This window comes from Merops nubicus, unplaced genomic scaffold (assembly GCF_000691845.1).
Source record: "Merops nubicus isolate BGI_N331 unplaced genomic scaffold, ASM69184v1 scaffold11472, whole genome shotgun sequence".
NCBI classification, from domain to species: Eukaryota; Metazoa; Chordata; class Aves; order Coraciiformes; family Meropidae; genus Merops; species Merops nubicus.
This window is the reverse complement of record NW_008592891.1, coordinates 2,282-18,003: the sequence shown is the minus strand read 5'-3', so window position 1 is coordinate 18,003 and position 15,722 is coordinate 2,282. Positions and strand designations below refer to the sequence as shown.

The 15,722-nt window shown below is 39.3% G+C and overlaps 2 protein-coding genes across 2 annotated transcripts in view; one reads left to right on the top strand and one right to left on the bottom strand.

Annotated features, from left to right (window-relative positions):
- The window catches only part of SNX25 (sorting nexin 25), a gene marked incomplete at its 5' end in the record, with an annotated part of 35,094 nt that extends 27,767 nt beyond the window's left edge, over window positions 1-7,327 (top strand). Inside the window, 5 exon segments of the mRNA XM_008935289.1 lie at window positions 1-64; window positions 2,822-2,888; window positions 4,362-4,543; window positions 5,670-5,770; window positions 6,610-7,327. The exon segment at window positions 1-64 is cut by the window's left edge and continues 12 nt beyond it. Of these exon segments, the coding sequence (XP_008933537.1) occupies window positions 1-64; window positions 2,822-2,888; window positions 4,362-4,543; window positions 5,670-5,770; window positions 6,610-6,684 (489 nt within the window).
- Window positions 7,328-9,302: 1,975 nt separating this feature from the next.
- LRP2BP (LRP2 binding protein) lies at window positions 9,303-14,847 on the bottom strand (the record flags this gene model as incomplete). Its single annotated transcript, XM_008935288.1, is given in 9 exon segments — window positions 9,303-9,380; window positions 10,351-10,516; window positions 12,397-12,498; window positions 12,500-12,618; window positions 12,661-12,667; window positions 13,042-13,140; window positions 13,230-13,337; window positions 13,339-13,368; window positions 14,722-14,847. Coding segments are annotated over 9 exon segments (835 nt in total), but the record flags the coding sequence as incomplete, so codon positions are not given.
- Window positions 14,848-15,722: the final 875 nt, after the last annotated feature.

Sequence of the window (15,722 nt, the reverse complement as noted above, 5' to 3'; positions counted from 1 at the left end):
AAAAGGGTCTTGCTTGCTGCACCGTGTTTCATGCTGATTGGAGAGATTTTTGAGCTGCGAGGAAGTAAGCTGTAAATCTGCTTATTTTATAGTGGAATCTGTTGGCCAAGAGATCTGAGGCACTTCGTAGCTTGTTGTTTGAATAAGTGGAAATGTTTTAGCAATCTTACAGCCAGTTTGTTTGGAACAGCTATTCTTCTGTAGTTTGTAACTTTGGAGCTTTGATTAAAAAGTGAAATTTCAATATAAAATGGTAGTAAAAATTTAACCATTAGGGGAGAGCATTTGCATTCAATATTCTTCAATTTTTACATTAAAAAAAAAAAATTCTGGATAAACCAGAAAAGTACAAAAGCATGTTTTCTGTAAATACACTGCATATTAGAATGCATGAATTACAAGGAAGGAAAGCTGGCTTTATTACAGAACATGCCACTGTAATTTTATGTCTATTTTAATGTCTATTTTAAGTCTGTTGTGAATGGATTTTAGTCTACTTTTTTTTTAATGGAAAAGTTCCTATGATTATGGCATCTTTAAGTACTAGATTTTTTTTTTCCTCCTTTATGTAACTGAACAATGGTACAAAAAATATTTTTCTTCTGCTTGAAATTGCAGCCACACTTGATGTCCTATAAAACCGTTACGAGGCAACTATTAGGAAATGCAGTAAAACTATTACAAAATGCAAACTAGTAGAGGGCAACTATTTACAAAATGCAATGCCTTCCAAAAATGGCAGATGCATCTTTCAAATACAGACTTCTTTGAGCTGATGGTGAACCCATGAAAGAAGGATTAACCTGTAATGACTAGGAAGTGTTCACATTTGTTTCCTTTATTTGTAATGAAAAGCTAACTGCTTGGTTTGAGTGAAAATGTTTTCAGAATTTTAAAGATCACAGAATCACACACTGGTAGGAGTTTGAAGGGACTTCTGGAGATCATCTAGACCAATCCCTCTGCTAAAGCAGGTTCACCTGGAGCAGGTTGCATAGGATTATATCCAGGCAGGTTTTGGAAGTCTCCAGAGATGGAGAACCCACAACCTCTCTGGGCAGACTGTTCCAGTGCTCTGTCACTATCAAAGTGAAGAAGTTTTTCCTTATGTTCAGGTGGAACTTCTTGTGTTCCCGTTTGTCCCTGTTGCCCCTTGTCCTATCATTGGGCACTACTGAAAAGAGTCTGGCCCCACGCTCTTGACACTGGCCCTTTAGGTATTTACAAACACTGATGAGATCCCCTTTCATCTTCTCCAGGCTAAACAGACCCAGGCCTCTCAGCCTTTCCTTGTAAGAGAGATACTTCAGTCTCATAATCATCTTTACGGTCCTTCACTGGACTGTCTCCAGTGGTTCCCTGTCTCTCTTGAACTGAGGAGCCCAGAATTTGACACAGTACTCCAGATGTGGCCTTACTGGGACAGAGTAGAGGGGAGGAGAGCCTCCCTCATCCTGCTGGCCATGTTTCTTCATGCACCGCAGGATACCATTGGCCTCCTTGGCCACAGGAGCACACTGCTGGGTCGTGTTTAACCTGTTGTCCACCAGAACTCTCAGGTCCTTCTCTGCAAAGCTGCTTTCCAGCAGGTCAACTCCTAACCTGTACTGGTGCATGGGGTTATTCCTCACCAGGTTTAGAATCCTGGCGCTTGCCTTTGAACTCCATTAGGTTCCTCTCCACCCAACACTCCAGCCTGTCCAGGTCTTGATGAATGGTAGCACAGCCTTCTAGTGTCTCAGCCACTCTTCCTGGTTTTGTATCATCAGCAAACTTACGGAGGGTGCACTCTGTCCACTCATCGAGGTCACTGATGAATATGTTAAAGACTGGATCTAGTCCTGACCGCTGGGGGAAGACCACAAGCTACAGGCCTCCAAGTAGACTGTGCTGCTGGTCACAACCCCCTGAGCTCTGTTGTTCAGCCAATTCTCAATCCACCTCAGTGTCATCTCATCTAGCCTACACTTCCTGAGCTTACCTTTGAGCATGCTATGGGAGACATTGTCAAAAGCCTTGCTGAAGTCAAGGTAGACAACATCCACTGCTCTCCCCTCATCTACCTAGCCAGTCATGCCATCACAGAAGGCTATCACATTGGTTAAATATGATTTCCCCTTGCTGAATCCATGCTGACCATTCCTGATAACTTTGTTTTCCTCCACATGCTTGGAGGTGACACCCAGAATGAGCTGTTCCATCACCTTTCCGGGGATGGAGGTGAGGCTGACTGGTCTTATAGTTTCCTGGCTCCTCCTTGCCCTTTCTGAAGACTGGAGTGACATTGGCCTTCCTCCAGTCCTCAGGCACCTCTCCTGTTCTCTGACCTTTCAAAGATGATGGGGGAGTGGCTTAGGAACAACATGTGCCAGCTCCCTTAGCACTTGCAGGTGCACGATGCTGCTGTGTGTACAAGATTATAGTAGTAGGTATGAAAAAGGGTGTGAATTTTGAGAAGTTTTCTTTTTTCTAGTAGAAAAAGGATTTGGGTAATTTCATGGTCAATAACCTTGAAATCTTCTCAAACAAAAGTTTACAGTACAAGCTACAGAAACATATTACAGATATGTCTATGAAATCTGCAAAACTTAAACCCCATAGAGCGAACAGCAAGAAGCAGTCAAGGAAAATGAGACCCGTGTGCAATTAGTGAAATCTTAAAAAATATTATAACAGATGTGTTTACTGTAGGGATGAGTTGGGGTTTGAGGGCATGGTGGGTGATGGTGGTAGTTGGGAGGAAGGTTTTGGACATGATCCCAAGTTCTGTAATGTTATTAACCTCTTGATCTTTATTTTCTGTTATTTTTCATTGTTCTAGTGTTCAAGTGGGTTAGAAAAACATTAATTGCACTAGTACAAGTCACTTTTGGAAGAACTATAAACAAGTAAGTAGCTCTCACTGTAACTGAACCTGCATCATTGTTCTGTGGAAAAAAAGGCCAAGATAAGAGATACATGATGAAGACCATTAACTTATAACATGCAACCTCTATACGTGTCACAGTGATGTGTTTTCATAAAGGTACTTTCTGTATCATTTTGAAGAAGTGTCCGTCAGGTGAGGCCTGGATGAGGCTATGAAGTAAGCACGTGTGTCTGTACATACCTTTCATGGGAAAAGCTATACCATCAGTGAGAAAAAATTTGGAAAAGTGTTCCTTTTCTTGCCACATACAAAGGCCTACAGTAAAACTTGCTTCAGTAGGGTAGATGTTTGATACAAACACTTTTCCCCTGACTCTTTGATCAGTACTGACTCTCTGACACATGGTGAGGCTTTTCCTATGAAAGTCTGTGAATCTGTGATTTCTGTAGCACATTGACATAGGCAAAGGGCCACACAGACTCTGAGGAAATGTGTTATTTCACTTTGTGTACCAGTGGGACTATTATTTGGGTAAGCAAAGGAACAGCCCAGAAATCTACCAGCAGAACAGGCTGTTCCTTCATCCAGTCAGTGAATAAATTTGGACATGCCAGCATGGCTTTTAAAACCTCTCATGTGTGATGTAGCAGTAAATTGGACAAGAAGTGATGGAAAGTCATGCGCTTGGCTCCCAGTGAACTAATGGTCTCTGCCAGTATCATTCACTGAGTTTTAAACTGGTCTGTTCATTTTGTTCACACACTGTTGATAACTAGCATGAAAGACACCTGGGAGAAGACACAGAGAGAGGGAGAGAGAGAGAGAGAGAGAGAGAAAGGATGAGCGTAAGAACAGCACACATGCAGAATTGCTCTAGAGATTTTACATGTTGGTTGAATTTTTACACTTACTGGTTTTAACTGTGTTCTAAGGCACAGTTAAGCAGTACTACCTGCTGCCCACCTCAGACTTCGTTCTGAAGGCTACAGTGAGTTCCTGCAGCCACAGGAGGAGGCTGCTATCTCCATTTGTAATCCCTTCTCTAATGTGCTGTTGGTGTCTGTGAGGGAACTTGTTGCGCTTTTATCAAAACTTCGTCTGTTTTTATCCCACCAGGCACAGCTGTGCATGCAATTAGTTTGAAGTTCACTACAATTAGCTGATTTTTATGTCTTTACCCCGTGAAGCCTTTGTACTGCCTATCCTTGAAATATATACATTTCAGTGTAGTGTTTGTCATTTGTCATCTGTATGTGTGGACTTCATGGAAATGTCTTCTCCACATCTCAGTCAGGTATCTCAAGTGACCTAGATTTAGAGCAGCCAGAGCTGAACATGACTTGCTATGATGCAGGTAAAATCAGCTCAGATAAATTGGGATAATTACATTGAAATAAGGATCGCTTCCACTACTTTGAAGAGTAAAAAGAATAATTCTGCATAAAACACAAAAGACCAGCTCTGATGTTCTCCCTTCTGCACTCCTTTACAGGCAAATTCGTGACACTGTACACTGGATGTTCAGTGAACCAATGCTTGTTTACTACATCGGTGTGTTTCGAGATGCTTTCTGGCCAAATGGAAAGTTAGCACCGCCACCAAGAGCCAAGAGCGATGAACAAAAGCAAGAAACAAAACAGCGAGCACAGCAAAAACTACTTGAAAACATTCCAGGTGAGATCACTTTCATTCTGCTTTATCATGGATTTAATAACTAGGAAGGAAACTGGTTAGTCAAATACTCTTGTGCTGCATTTTAGATTTTTCACGTAGAGTTGTAAGTTATGGTTATTTGCTTAAGTAAGGATAATTTTGTGTCTCCTATCTGCCTGGTAAAGGGCATGGATGCTGGTATTATTGGAGGATGAAAATCCAGTGTCTCTGTACTTCTGTATGTTATATTCATCAGGGAACCTAAGTCAAGACTCTTTGCTGGCTCTCCATGAGCAAATACTAGGTGGTACTTGGAAGTACTTGACAAATAGGGAGTGTGGCACCACCGCAATTACTTCTTCCTCTTCCATTCCAAAATGGAAGAGGGAGTCTACCTACGCTGTCAGTGTTGTGTGTTGCTGTGTATTTCTGACATGAAGTTTCAGGGCATTGAATGTTAGAGGGACCTGCAGCCTGGACAGAAGCATCTGAGATTGAGTGGGGTTTCTAGTACTTTCCTTTGCCTGCCCTTATGTCCCCAGCCCAGGCAGCTTCCTCTTCAGCCTGCATGTTTCTAGGGCACCGTTCTGAGGTCCTCTGTCCCATCCCATTTACAAGATGGGGAGTCTGGTTATATAATTGTGTCCCTTCACAGATCACATAAACCCAAAAGAACCTACTTACCTGAGAACTGAAATTCATTCCCTTTAGCCCTTGGAAATGCACTTAAACATAGCTTCATGCTTTTTATCCCCCTTCCATCTCAATAGAAAGTACTTAAATGAGATGTTTTATGGCTTCATGGAGATAGGTCATGTATCTCCTTGCACTTGGTTGTCTAGTCAACTCTTACAACAAAAATAGCAGCAGGCATGCATGCAAAATAGAATCATAGAATGGTTTGGGTTGGAAGGGACCCAAAGATCATCTAGTTCCAACGCTCCTGCCATGGGCAGGGATGTCTCCTACTAGACCAGGTTGCTCAAGGCCCCACCCAGTCTGGTCTTGAGCGCTCACCATTTGATGTGTAAAGAACCCTCCATGTACTCTCTCTGTTGTATGCTCACCTTCTTGCCTATAATAGCCTTGAACAGTTTGTGCTTTTATTTGAGTGAACTGATGTAAGCTGAAGTAACCTTTATTGCAGATACTCTGCAGAGTCTTGTTGGACAACAAAACGCCCGTCACGGTGTAGTGAAAGTGTTCAATGCATTGCAAGAGAGAAAGGCTAACAAGCATCTACTCTATGTGAGTAACCAGAAAAGTAGCCTTGTTACTTTACCATCCCATTAACTGCTGAGCTCTGCTCACCTGGTATTAAAGTCTGGAGTGTGTGTTTTTATGCAGATTTATATTGGACTATTGCTCCCTTGTGCAGGTGTTTTTTTTTTTTATTAATTAAAATAAGTCAGAAAAAGTGTATGTGGTTCCATCATTTGACTAATTTTGAATAACAAAAAACTGATTAAAACCAGCATTGCTTCTGTCTAAAATAGGTCTTCTACCACAACCAACTTGCCTGACTTCATAAGGGGCAGACTCATTCTTTTATATAGCTGAGGAAAAAAAAAGAAAAATTGCCCATACTTTGGGGAATCCTAGGGAAGGAGAGCTCGAGGACTGGCTCACAGTTAGGTCATGACTGCCCTCGAGAAGTCCCTCCTGTTGTTTGGGACTGGTCAGAGCATGGAGCTGGATCCAAGTACAGTACTGTCACTCTCCATCAGTCTCTTCGGGCTCTCTTCTTGCAGCAGCCAGCCGTGGAGAGCAGCGTGCCCAGGAGGAGGTGTGTGCTCTGGAGCTTGCTTATGTAGCTCCCATGGCTTCCACAGAATAGCACCAGTCTATACTGGGTGGGAAATCCCTGTCTGAAAGCAGCTGCCTGTGGCACTTGTTCTCTTTCAGCATTAAGACATTTCCCATATTATTTGTAGGGCACATGCTAGCTTTAGGGTAAAAGAAAAATGAATGATGAGTAGAGTGACCCTATGTGCTTCTGTTGTCTGTGACGCTCCAAACATGACAGAAAGGAAGAAGAAATTCCCATTTGGCACCTGTACTCATCTTAACTCTGTTCTGTTTTTCAGGTTTTGCTGGAACTGCTGCTAACTGAACTGTGTCCTGAGCTAAGAGCTCATTTAGAGCAGCTTAATGCCACTTAGGTTTGAATCTGCACAATTGGACCACTAGAGAAATGTCTATGTCCAATAATAGACATGAAACTTATTTTCCTCTTTTCCATAGAGGGCTGAGGACTATGATTATTTTTAGCGTTTTTCTTTCCTCTTGAGTTTTTTTGTGAAGTAAACAGACTTGAAAAGATCTGATGCTGTATTAGGGTAGACAAAACAATGCTGTATAGTTGCCAATTTTTATTTAAATTGTTCTATTTGACTACTCTTCTGTTTCAAATATAGATTGAAAAATAAATGTTCATATAAGCTGAAAGAAACCAGAAAATATTTTAAACATTTATGAAAAGAAATTTTGCTTATAGTGGTAAACTAATGAATGTTGTACAGTCCTAATCTCCTCACAGAGGATCTGACCAGTCCTTTTTTCTTGTGTATGGAAGAAGCCTTGTTGTGCAATACTACATGTAAAGCTATTGTGAAAATTTTATCAGTTTTGTTTTTACCAAAGATTTCCCGTAGTTTGAAGCATTTGTAAGCAATAAATAACACAACAGGATTGCAGTACTTGATAATGAGGCTGTACTGACAACTGATGAATAAGTTTGACAGCACTAGTTTCCTAAGGAATATTTACATTACTCTGAAGTCTGTGTTGAAAATATGTATTGTATACTGGTTTGTCCTGACAGAATGCCTGTGTTAAATGTTAGTTCAGAGGTGAGTGCTTATGAATTGCTTCTATAAATGATTAAGCAGACATTTAATTAAACCATTCTAATAACTTCCCTGATATTACTCAGGGCTGTTTTATTCAAATACCCCAATTTCAAACAACCTTCAAATCTTTCCCTTATTTTATACAAGGAAAGAAAATGATGTCTTCAGTGTTTTTTTTTTAATTTATGTAAAAATATGTAAATATAGTCTTCATGCACATCTAAATAATTAAACATCATGAAAAAATCCCTAGATGACACTCATTACTTTCTTTTAAATTCAATAGAGTTGTGCTCTTAAAAAAACTGCTCGCAGTTAAGACCAACTACATTGTCAGGTAACTAGAGTGGATATAGTCCACATATATCAGTGTTTTTAGTAACACCCACCCTTCTGTTCCAACAGGTCCCAAAAAGTTTTCAAGTCGCAGTAGAGTCCTAAGAAGCAAGCCAGATCATAGAATCATAGAATCATAGGGGTTGGAAGGGACCTTGAAAGATCATCTAGTCCAACCCCCCTGCCAGAGCAGGACCACCTAGAGTACATCACACAGGAAGGCGTCCAGGCGGGTTTTGAATGACTCCAGTGAAGGAGCCTCCACAACCTCTCTGGGCAGCCTGTTCCAGTGCTCTGTCCCCCTCACAGTAAAAAAAATTTTTCCTGATATTCACCTTGAACCTCCTATGCTCCAATTTCACCCATTACCCCTTGACCTATCACAGGTCATCACTGAAAAAAGCTTAATTAAGGAGATTCTGCACATATGAAGTTTTACAAGTAAATAGGTATTTAGAAACATGCAAGCTTACCATAGTCATCAGTAAAATTTACTTGTGATTCATTGAAGTATCACCTGATGAAAGATCTGGTATAAAACTACTCAGGCACACACACTACAAACCAAGAGGTTTTCAACTGTTTCTTATACAATGTAAACGCAATAGGGTTCAGTGTTGGTTTTTTATATATTTCATTATTCATTAAAGCTGTTTAGGTTTCTGTTGCCCATTCCTAAGTCTCTCTTCCTTATTCCCTTTCTCTTTGCCCTTGGGAATGGAGAGGGGTTAGTACAGAGCATCTTGTCATTCATCTAGTGGCTGGTCCAGCCCTAATCCTTGACAGATAATTAGCCTCTGTTGTTCATTTGGGCTCAAACCCATGCCCCTGGGAGTAGGAGTCTCACACTCTTCCAAGAGAGCTAGCTGGGCAGTCAGGTTGATGAGGACAAGCCTCATGCAGAGAACATGTGTATGGAACGTCTCTGTAGTAACATTTTGTGGCTTTTTTTTCCCTTGTAGTTTTGTAAGTAGTATCTTCTAGTTTTAAATGTTTACAGGATTTGAACTGTAAAGTTTAGTGCCATACTGGCCAATTTCCAACTTTGAATCTCTGCAGTCCAGGAGTTAAAATGTCTTGACATATAAGTGGATCTAAATGCACTAGCGAAGCATGTGAAAGGCAGTATACACACCACTAACAAAGGTAAGATTTAAAAAGAATTGTGACTTGTGAATGGGTTGTATGTGAAAACACGACAAGTTTGGGTTCAAGCTTTTCAGAATATTAAAATGTGATGTTTAAATACTAAAAACACAGAAAAGGAAACAGCCATTTTTATTTAGTTTCAGTTTGATTCATGTGCTACATCGTAGTATGGCATGAAGAAAATGCAGGACATTTGTCCCATTAAAATGTCCTTAATAAACATGCAGTCTTCAATACAATTTTGGAAAGTCTACCTTTTGCTTCTTCTCAGCTGAAGAAAGTGTGTGAGTGCTTTTTGCTTTTTTTTTTTTTGTACATAAAGCAACTTGGTGATTCTTTAAGTAATAATTTATGTAAAGTTGAAAAGCAGCAGTAAGTGATCAGTAATTGCTATGGATTAAAGATAGTTTATTGTAGGAAATACATCTATATACAAGTCACAGTTAAAGGAAACAGTAAATTCTCCCAAGATTAGCTGCCAGTTCAAGGTCAGAAGCAACACCAGGATCCAGGATGCATGCCTTTGAAGACAAAGAATAGGCTGTTCTAGTTTATAGCTAAAATAAAACTGTGCGTTGCCTATATATCATTAATAAGGTCATTAAGTTTTGTTGACATTATCTGAGATAATCAGCTTGTTAAAATATTAAAGAGTTAATAAGGCTTCTTGTGTCAGTGGCTTCCCTGAGTAAGGAGCCACAAAAATTGTTAGCTGATCATTTATAATTTACTTGACTCTCCATTTATTTGGATTGCACCAAGCTGGACATCAAAGCTTTCTGCTTGCAGAAACAAAAGGTCTCTACATGCACAGAAATGATAGTGTGTCTCTGAAGCACGGATCCAAATGCTGGTACGTTCCCTTCAGTTGGCATATCTTGCCTTGACTCTATCCTTAGGCATCACTGATATTATTTAGCAGATTGATCTTCTAGAAGCCATTATTGATCTTTTTCCTCAAGCAATAAATCTTCAACTTCAAAACTTTAAAAAAAATGTGACCTGTTTTTTTTTTTCCTGTGTATCAGTAAAAGTGGATCCTTGGCTGTGGCTAAAAATGCAAACATAAAAATAAGCAGGATAACTGGTTATGACTGGTTTTCAGTATCATTAATGAAGGTTGTCATTGTTAGAGAATCTAAAGTAGAGGAAAAGTTATGATTTTGGAGTTTGAGAGAGTGACAGACAGTAAATTAATTTCGGATAAAATTATTCAAATTGTTTAATTTATCTTGCAAGTTACAGAGTCCTCTGCTGTGGTGATTACCACAGATTATTTTTAGTTATTTGGCAGAATGCATTGTTTGCTAAAGCAAGTGGGTTGATAGTATCCTTTCAAGACAATTTTTAACCATTCTCAATATACTCTTCATTTTTGTGCACAGTTTTATTTTTTTTTCATATATGATGTTGTGAGTCTTTTACCAAACAGCAAGTTTAAAGACCCAAATCCAAGGTATCACTTGGTTTCATGAGACTTTCTCAGCTTACCTGAGAATAGTATTTTTTAGCAGCAGCTTGATCTTGCTGTACACCAAGTCCCAGCAGGAGGCATCTAGCCAAGTAGAAAGCAGCCGTAGTGGTGCCCTTGGCTACGTATGCGTGAGCACAATCACTTGCCTTTGCCAGCATATTGATGTCATCATTTTCTGTAATCCTGTGGTGGAATTCACAGCATTAGGTTAGATAATGCTATTTCAAGCAGTAATTTAAGCCAGCTGTCTATATATGACTTAACAATGCCTCCTCTTCCTATACATCCTTATCCAAAATAAACTGGAATTTGTATGTATTCAGCAGCCCGATGAGGATTCTTCTATTCAGTATTTAATTTGAAGTTATTTTAATTTGAATATAATTAAATAGAAAACACATATACATAACTTTTGGAGTCACTTTCACTATAGTTACGCTCGTTATAAAAGGCAGCATATTTTATGTTAATTGTTTCTAATAAAATATTTTGTGGAAATTAACATATATGTGGAAGAAAGGCAGAGCTCTTGCTTGATATAATTAACCTCATCTAGTGGAAGATGTCCCTGCACAAAGCAGGGGGGTTGGAACTAGATGCTATTTAAAGGGCCCACCTAAAACTTTCCACGGTTCTAATTCCAGGTTCTTACCAGGACATTGGCAAATCATAGCAGTCTGAAGATCTTGGACATACTTGAGAGCCTCAGGTTGTAAGACTCACTTAGGACAACCACTTATAACTGTTCCAGCTCAATTTTTTTCTGTCTTCTGCATGCATCTGTCTGCTTGCTGTCACCTTATTTTCAGCATGTTGATTTTAATAAGGACTGGAGGGACAAACTGAACATTGTTTTAACTATAAGGCTATAATTACCTAGTATTGTTACTATAATACTAGGTACAACATTTTCTAAGTGGGATTTTTTTTTTCCTCTGCTGCTTTAAAGCATAAACCTCCAGGCCCCATATACTTTCCAGATACCAAACAATAATGATGTGTTCTTCACACATCATTGCAATTTTTTGTTGTTGTGACAAGTAGTCACAAATTTGACAGAAAAAAAGAAAAGTGGAAGTCATTTCACTTCATAGCTACTCCCTATAAATCAGTGTTTACATAAGATTATTTTGAACTAACCCTCTGCAAGTCAATGCCTCACCCAAATGTGTTGAGAACAATATTCTTCTACATAATTTGGTCCCATTAACAAATACAATAACACAGCAGAAAAAAATCCCAAAGACTTACTAGCAGGAACATTCAAATATAATAACAATAACCTATTCTTCCTGATATAGGAAGACATTTTTGCCTTCCTTTCTGTAAGATATGCAAGAGGATGCTGATGTAGGCAATGATACCCAGTCAAGTCAGCAAAATTCTGGTTCAGGACAGCTGACTTCAAGAACATACCATAGCAGTGGGGAAGCCTATTTTGTGGTCCAGGTGAAAAATGCCTCCATGGTGTGTGCCCCTGTAAGCTGAAAAGCTGAAGGGTGAGAACTTGGCACTGTCTGCAGCAGCTACTCCTAGGTCCCAGGCTGTGCTGCCCAGAGTGCTTGCTGGAGGATCCCAGCCAGTATAGATGCTTGCATTTTGGGTAAAGGACACAGAAACTGGGCAAGAGAACACTGAGCAAGGAGATGATGGGAGAAGACAGTGGGTAGAAATGACACTGAGGCATGTGGAGAACAGAAGACCTGTAGGGGTTTAAAAGGGAACAGTGAACGCAGGAGCCTAGAGCAGATTACGGACTGACGGGACAGGAAGGCAGGGTTGAGTGTGGGCTTCTACTTGGTCTGCTTGGGATTCTAGTTCAAGGCTGTCTTGCCTCACAGAGTCAGAAGGAAAAGTTGAACTGTACTGAATAACAGAGGACCTTACAGTATTAATTTTGCCTATGGCTTGCTGTTCCCTCTTCGCAGATGAGGTCTTGCAATTTGTTAGCTCAAACATCTCTTGAGTTTGTGAGACAAGAACATGAACTTAATAATTTTAATCTGAGTTCCATGGTCTTACATGAAGAACCATAATAAAAGATAAAGTGAAATTAACTTCACCTTTTGGCTACTGCAGCAGCTGTTGAGTCAAATTTTCTATTTTAATAATATTCCACAAGATGGCTTTGGGCATAGATGTTTAAATGTGCTGCTGCTTCTCGAACAGTCCAAAGCAGCCTTAGTGTTTTGATACATACCTTGCTCATAGAGATACATAACACCAAGTGCTCCCTGTAATTCCAAGTTCCCATTGCCACATGCTTCTGAATGCCAGGAAAAGGCCTAAACAAGAGGCAGAAAGTTAGAGTATATGTTCACTTCAGCATCTTTTCTTGCATACTGTTGCCATAAAAGCATTTACTTTAACCAGCCTCTAAGAAGTGCTTGTACATAAAAGAAAGCAGAATTCTTGTTAGGTTTTTAAATCTGTTTAATTTACTGTCAAAACTCTTGACAGCTCCTTAAATTCTGAAGGGTATTAAGGCTGACAAAACTTCTCCCTGAAACTCCCAATAAAAAAACAAAAAATCTCCACTAGTAGTGTTGAGTCAAAATGAGGGATTGTGGCTATCTATCCATACGGGCTTAAATGGATGCCAGTGCCCAGCAGTACGTAAAAGACAGCTTGCAAGAGTCAAATATGTCACTGTACTCTTTCTGTGAAATTAAAAATTGAGACTCATGAAGCTCAAGAGGTACAAGTACAGATCTTTTAGATCTGACACAGAATAAAGCATTCCCAAAGTACTCTGGGCCTTCACACTTACTTTTGGGTTCCCATGGTCTGCAGCAGTAAGCCACAACCTCAGAAAATGGGAAGAAAAATGGAAATAAGGAAAGTTTAAGTAATGCAGCATCTTATGCTCATCGAGAAAATTACTGACTGCCATTACCTTTCAGCCTCCTCAGCTGGCTGCTTAACACCACGTCCTTCCTAATGCGTTCTGCTGAAGTGTGCAGCTGCAAACTTCAAGTGTCTTGCTTTTAGGGAATCAGTTGAGTATTTTCTTCATGTGTTCCACTCCCTTTTGCTAAAATTGAGGTATGTTAATTCTTGCATTCAGATGGGGAAGAGGATGAAATAAAGAACCTGAGAATCCACCAACTTCTGTAAGAGAGGAAATTTTTCCACTTTGAAGAAAGGCTGAGGCATAATGATAGGGCAGTCTGGAGAACAGTGTCACAGCAAGGCAGAACTGATCTTTGGTTACTAGACAGCCCCTAGATTTTTTATTCCAGCCTGTTTACAATGTGAAACAGTTCCATATGAATGTTCATCTGATATTGTGTTACTCTTCTTCATTGATACAAATTTTCTTAAAAATAGTCTTGTGCTTACATTAATGAATATCACATCCTAAACTTGCGACATTTTCAATTTTAGACTTTTGTAATCTTTTTTTCATGTTGTATTATATATCTCAGGTCACAAAACCACCTTAACAGAAGGGAAAGTGATAAAATAGCACACTCTGAAGCTCCTCCATAAAAAGTACCTTAGATTCATAGTGAGAATAAAAAAAGATAATGTTAAATACGCCAATGCTGACAGTTGTATACAAGCAGCTGTAAGGTGTATCACCCAAGAGCTTCAGAAGTATTTTGGAAACAAGTTTTACACAGGGTTTGGCATGGATGCCCTGTTTAAATACACTAGAAACAGTTCTTTATAAAAGGTTCCTCTTTTTTTCACCTCTCATACTGCAATACACAAAAAAGAAACTTCACTAAAATGCTTATTTGTGACCAAATCAACGTGGTTATTATACAGGCATAAAAACAAATGAAGCACCTCTAAGGACCAGCAGAATATCTTCTGCTCTAAGCACCAGCCAAGAATCTGATTTATTAATACACTGATTCATTTTCCTGCCCTCCTGTCTTATCTCCCCTTTCTTTCACTATCTATATTCTTTTCTCATGCCACTCTTTAAGATCATGTTCTCCAATAAATTAGCACTGTTCTTCTTATTGTAGCAATTTTCTTCCTTCGTCTTCCTTTTTTTGTAATGTAATTCTTCAGGTTCTTGCAAATGCAGTTTTTCCTTTGACTGGCAGCAGCATGTTCTTCTTCAGCATCCATGTTAAAAGAATAGAAAGTACCTTATCAAATATCTTTGTGCAACAGATGTTTTATACAAAATATAGTTGTTTTATTTCTGTTTTTACACATTTTCATTTATATACACTGATTATTACTAATTAATTGATAGCACTTTGTAAACATAGCTTCCACACAAAGTATGGTGAAAGCCTTAGTAGTTAGGTTTTAAAACACAAATTATCATATTTTTACTTAAATAATCAAGCTTACAAAGAAGCCCTTAGCAATTATGAGCTAATATTAAAAGAAAAGTGAAAAAGGTACATCTAGATTAGTTACAGGGGTCTTCTTTATTGCCTAGTCCATCATAATGCATTACTCCAAGCTGGTACATTGCCTGAAAATATGCATCCTTGATTTTTTCAAATTGTATTAATGTGTTGTTTGGTTTTTTTTTCATACAGCCCCTGGGAAAGACAGAATAAACAATAAAGTACACAGAACAAAGAGTACATATGGCAGGTTAATTCTCCAGTATACACTCTCTTACAGAGCTTTTCAACCTGGAGTATTTTCCTCATGAACAAAGAACAAAAAATTGCAACTACAGAAGCGGCAGAAACAGTAATAGAGTAAGTAAGTACCACAGGAAGGGTGGACAGGGTGGAAGCACCTGGGACTTTCAAACAAGTTCTTATTGTTTTTTATAGATATTCAAAAAACCCTCCTAAATATAAGTAGTGGTATACCAACATCATCCCTGAAACCAAGAGGCGTTCTGACAACCTTTCTTCCCCTCCCCCAGGTGCTAGCTTTTTAGTTTAAAGAGGCAAGAGTCTCATTCAGATGTCCTGCCCTATCTATCTGACATCCCTTAACTTAGGAGAGCTGTTCTTACACCTTGAGGGTTTAAGAGTCTGCTTTTACAGCTCAACTAAATGTTGGTCTCACAGAGGCTAAGCCTGGATGTCTAAAGACTTTATGGACCCAGCTGTCTGTCCCTCATTTCTTGTGAGGGCATCACCTGCAACAGCAGAGATGCTTTCACTGCTATGAAAGAACTTTAGAGAGCATTTGCTTCTGCACTAAGTCAAAGAAGAAACTACATTTAAAAATACAGTTCAACTGTAATGTAACAGTTAACTGAGCCTGGCATCCATACTAAAATATTTTTATGCATGCATGTAATCATACTGAGTAAAAACAATGTTGAAACTAAAATGTCTGAAGCTGGTGGAGTCCCCTTTTTATTAATGTTTTTAAAGAGTAAGCTGAAAGAGAGGCCTGTTTGGTAAGAAGGGAAAGCTCAGTGCAGCCAGCCCGCCCCGTGTGAACGCTGGGC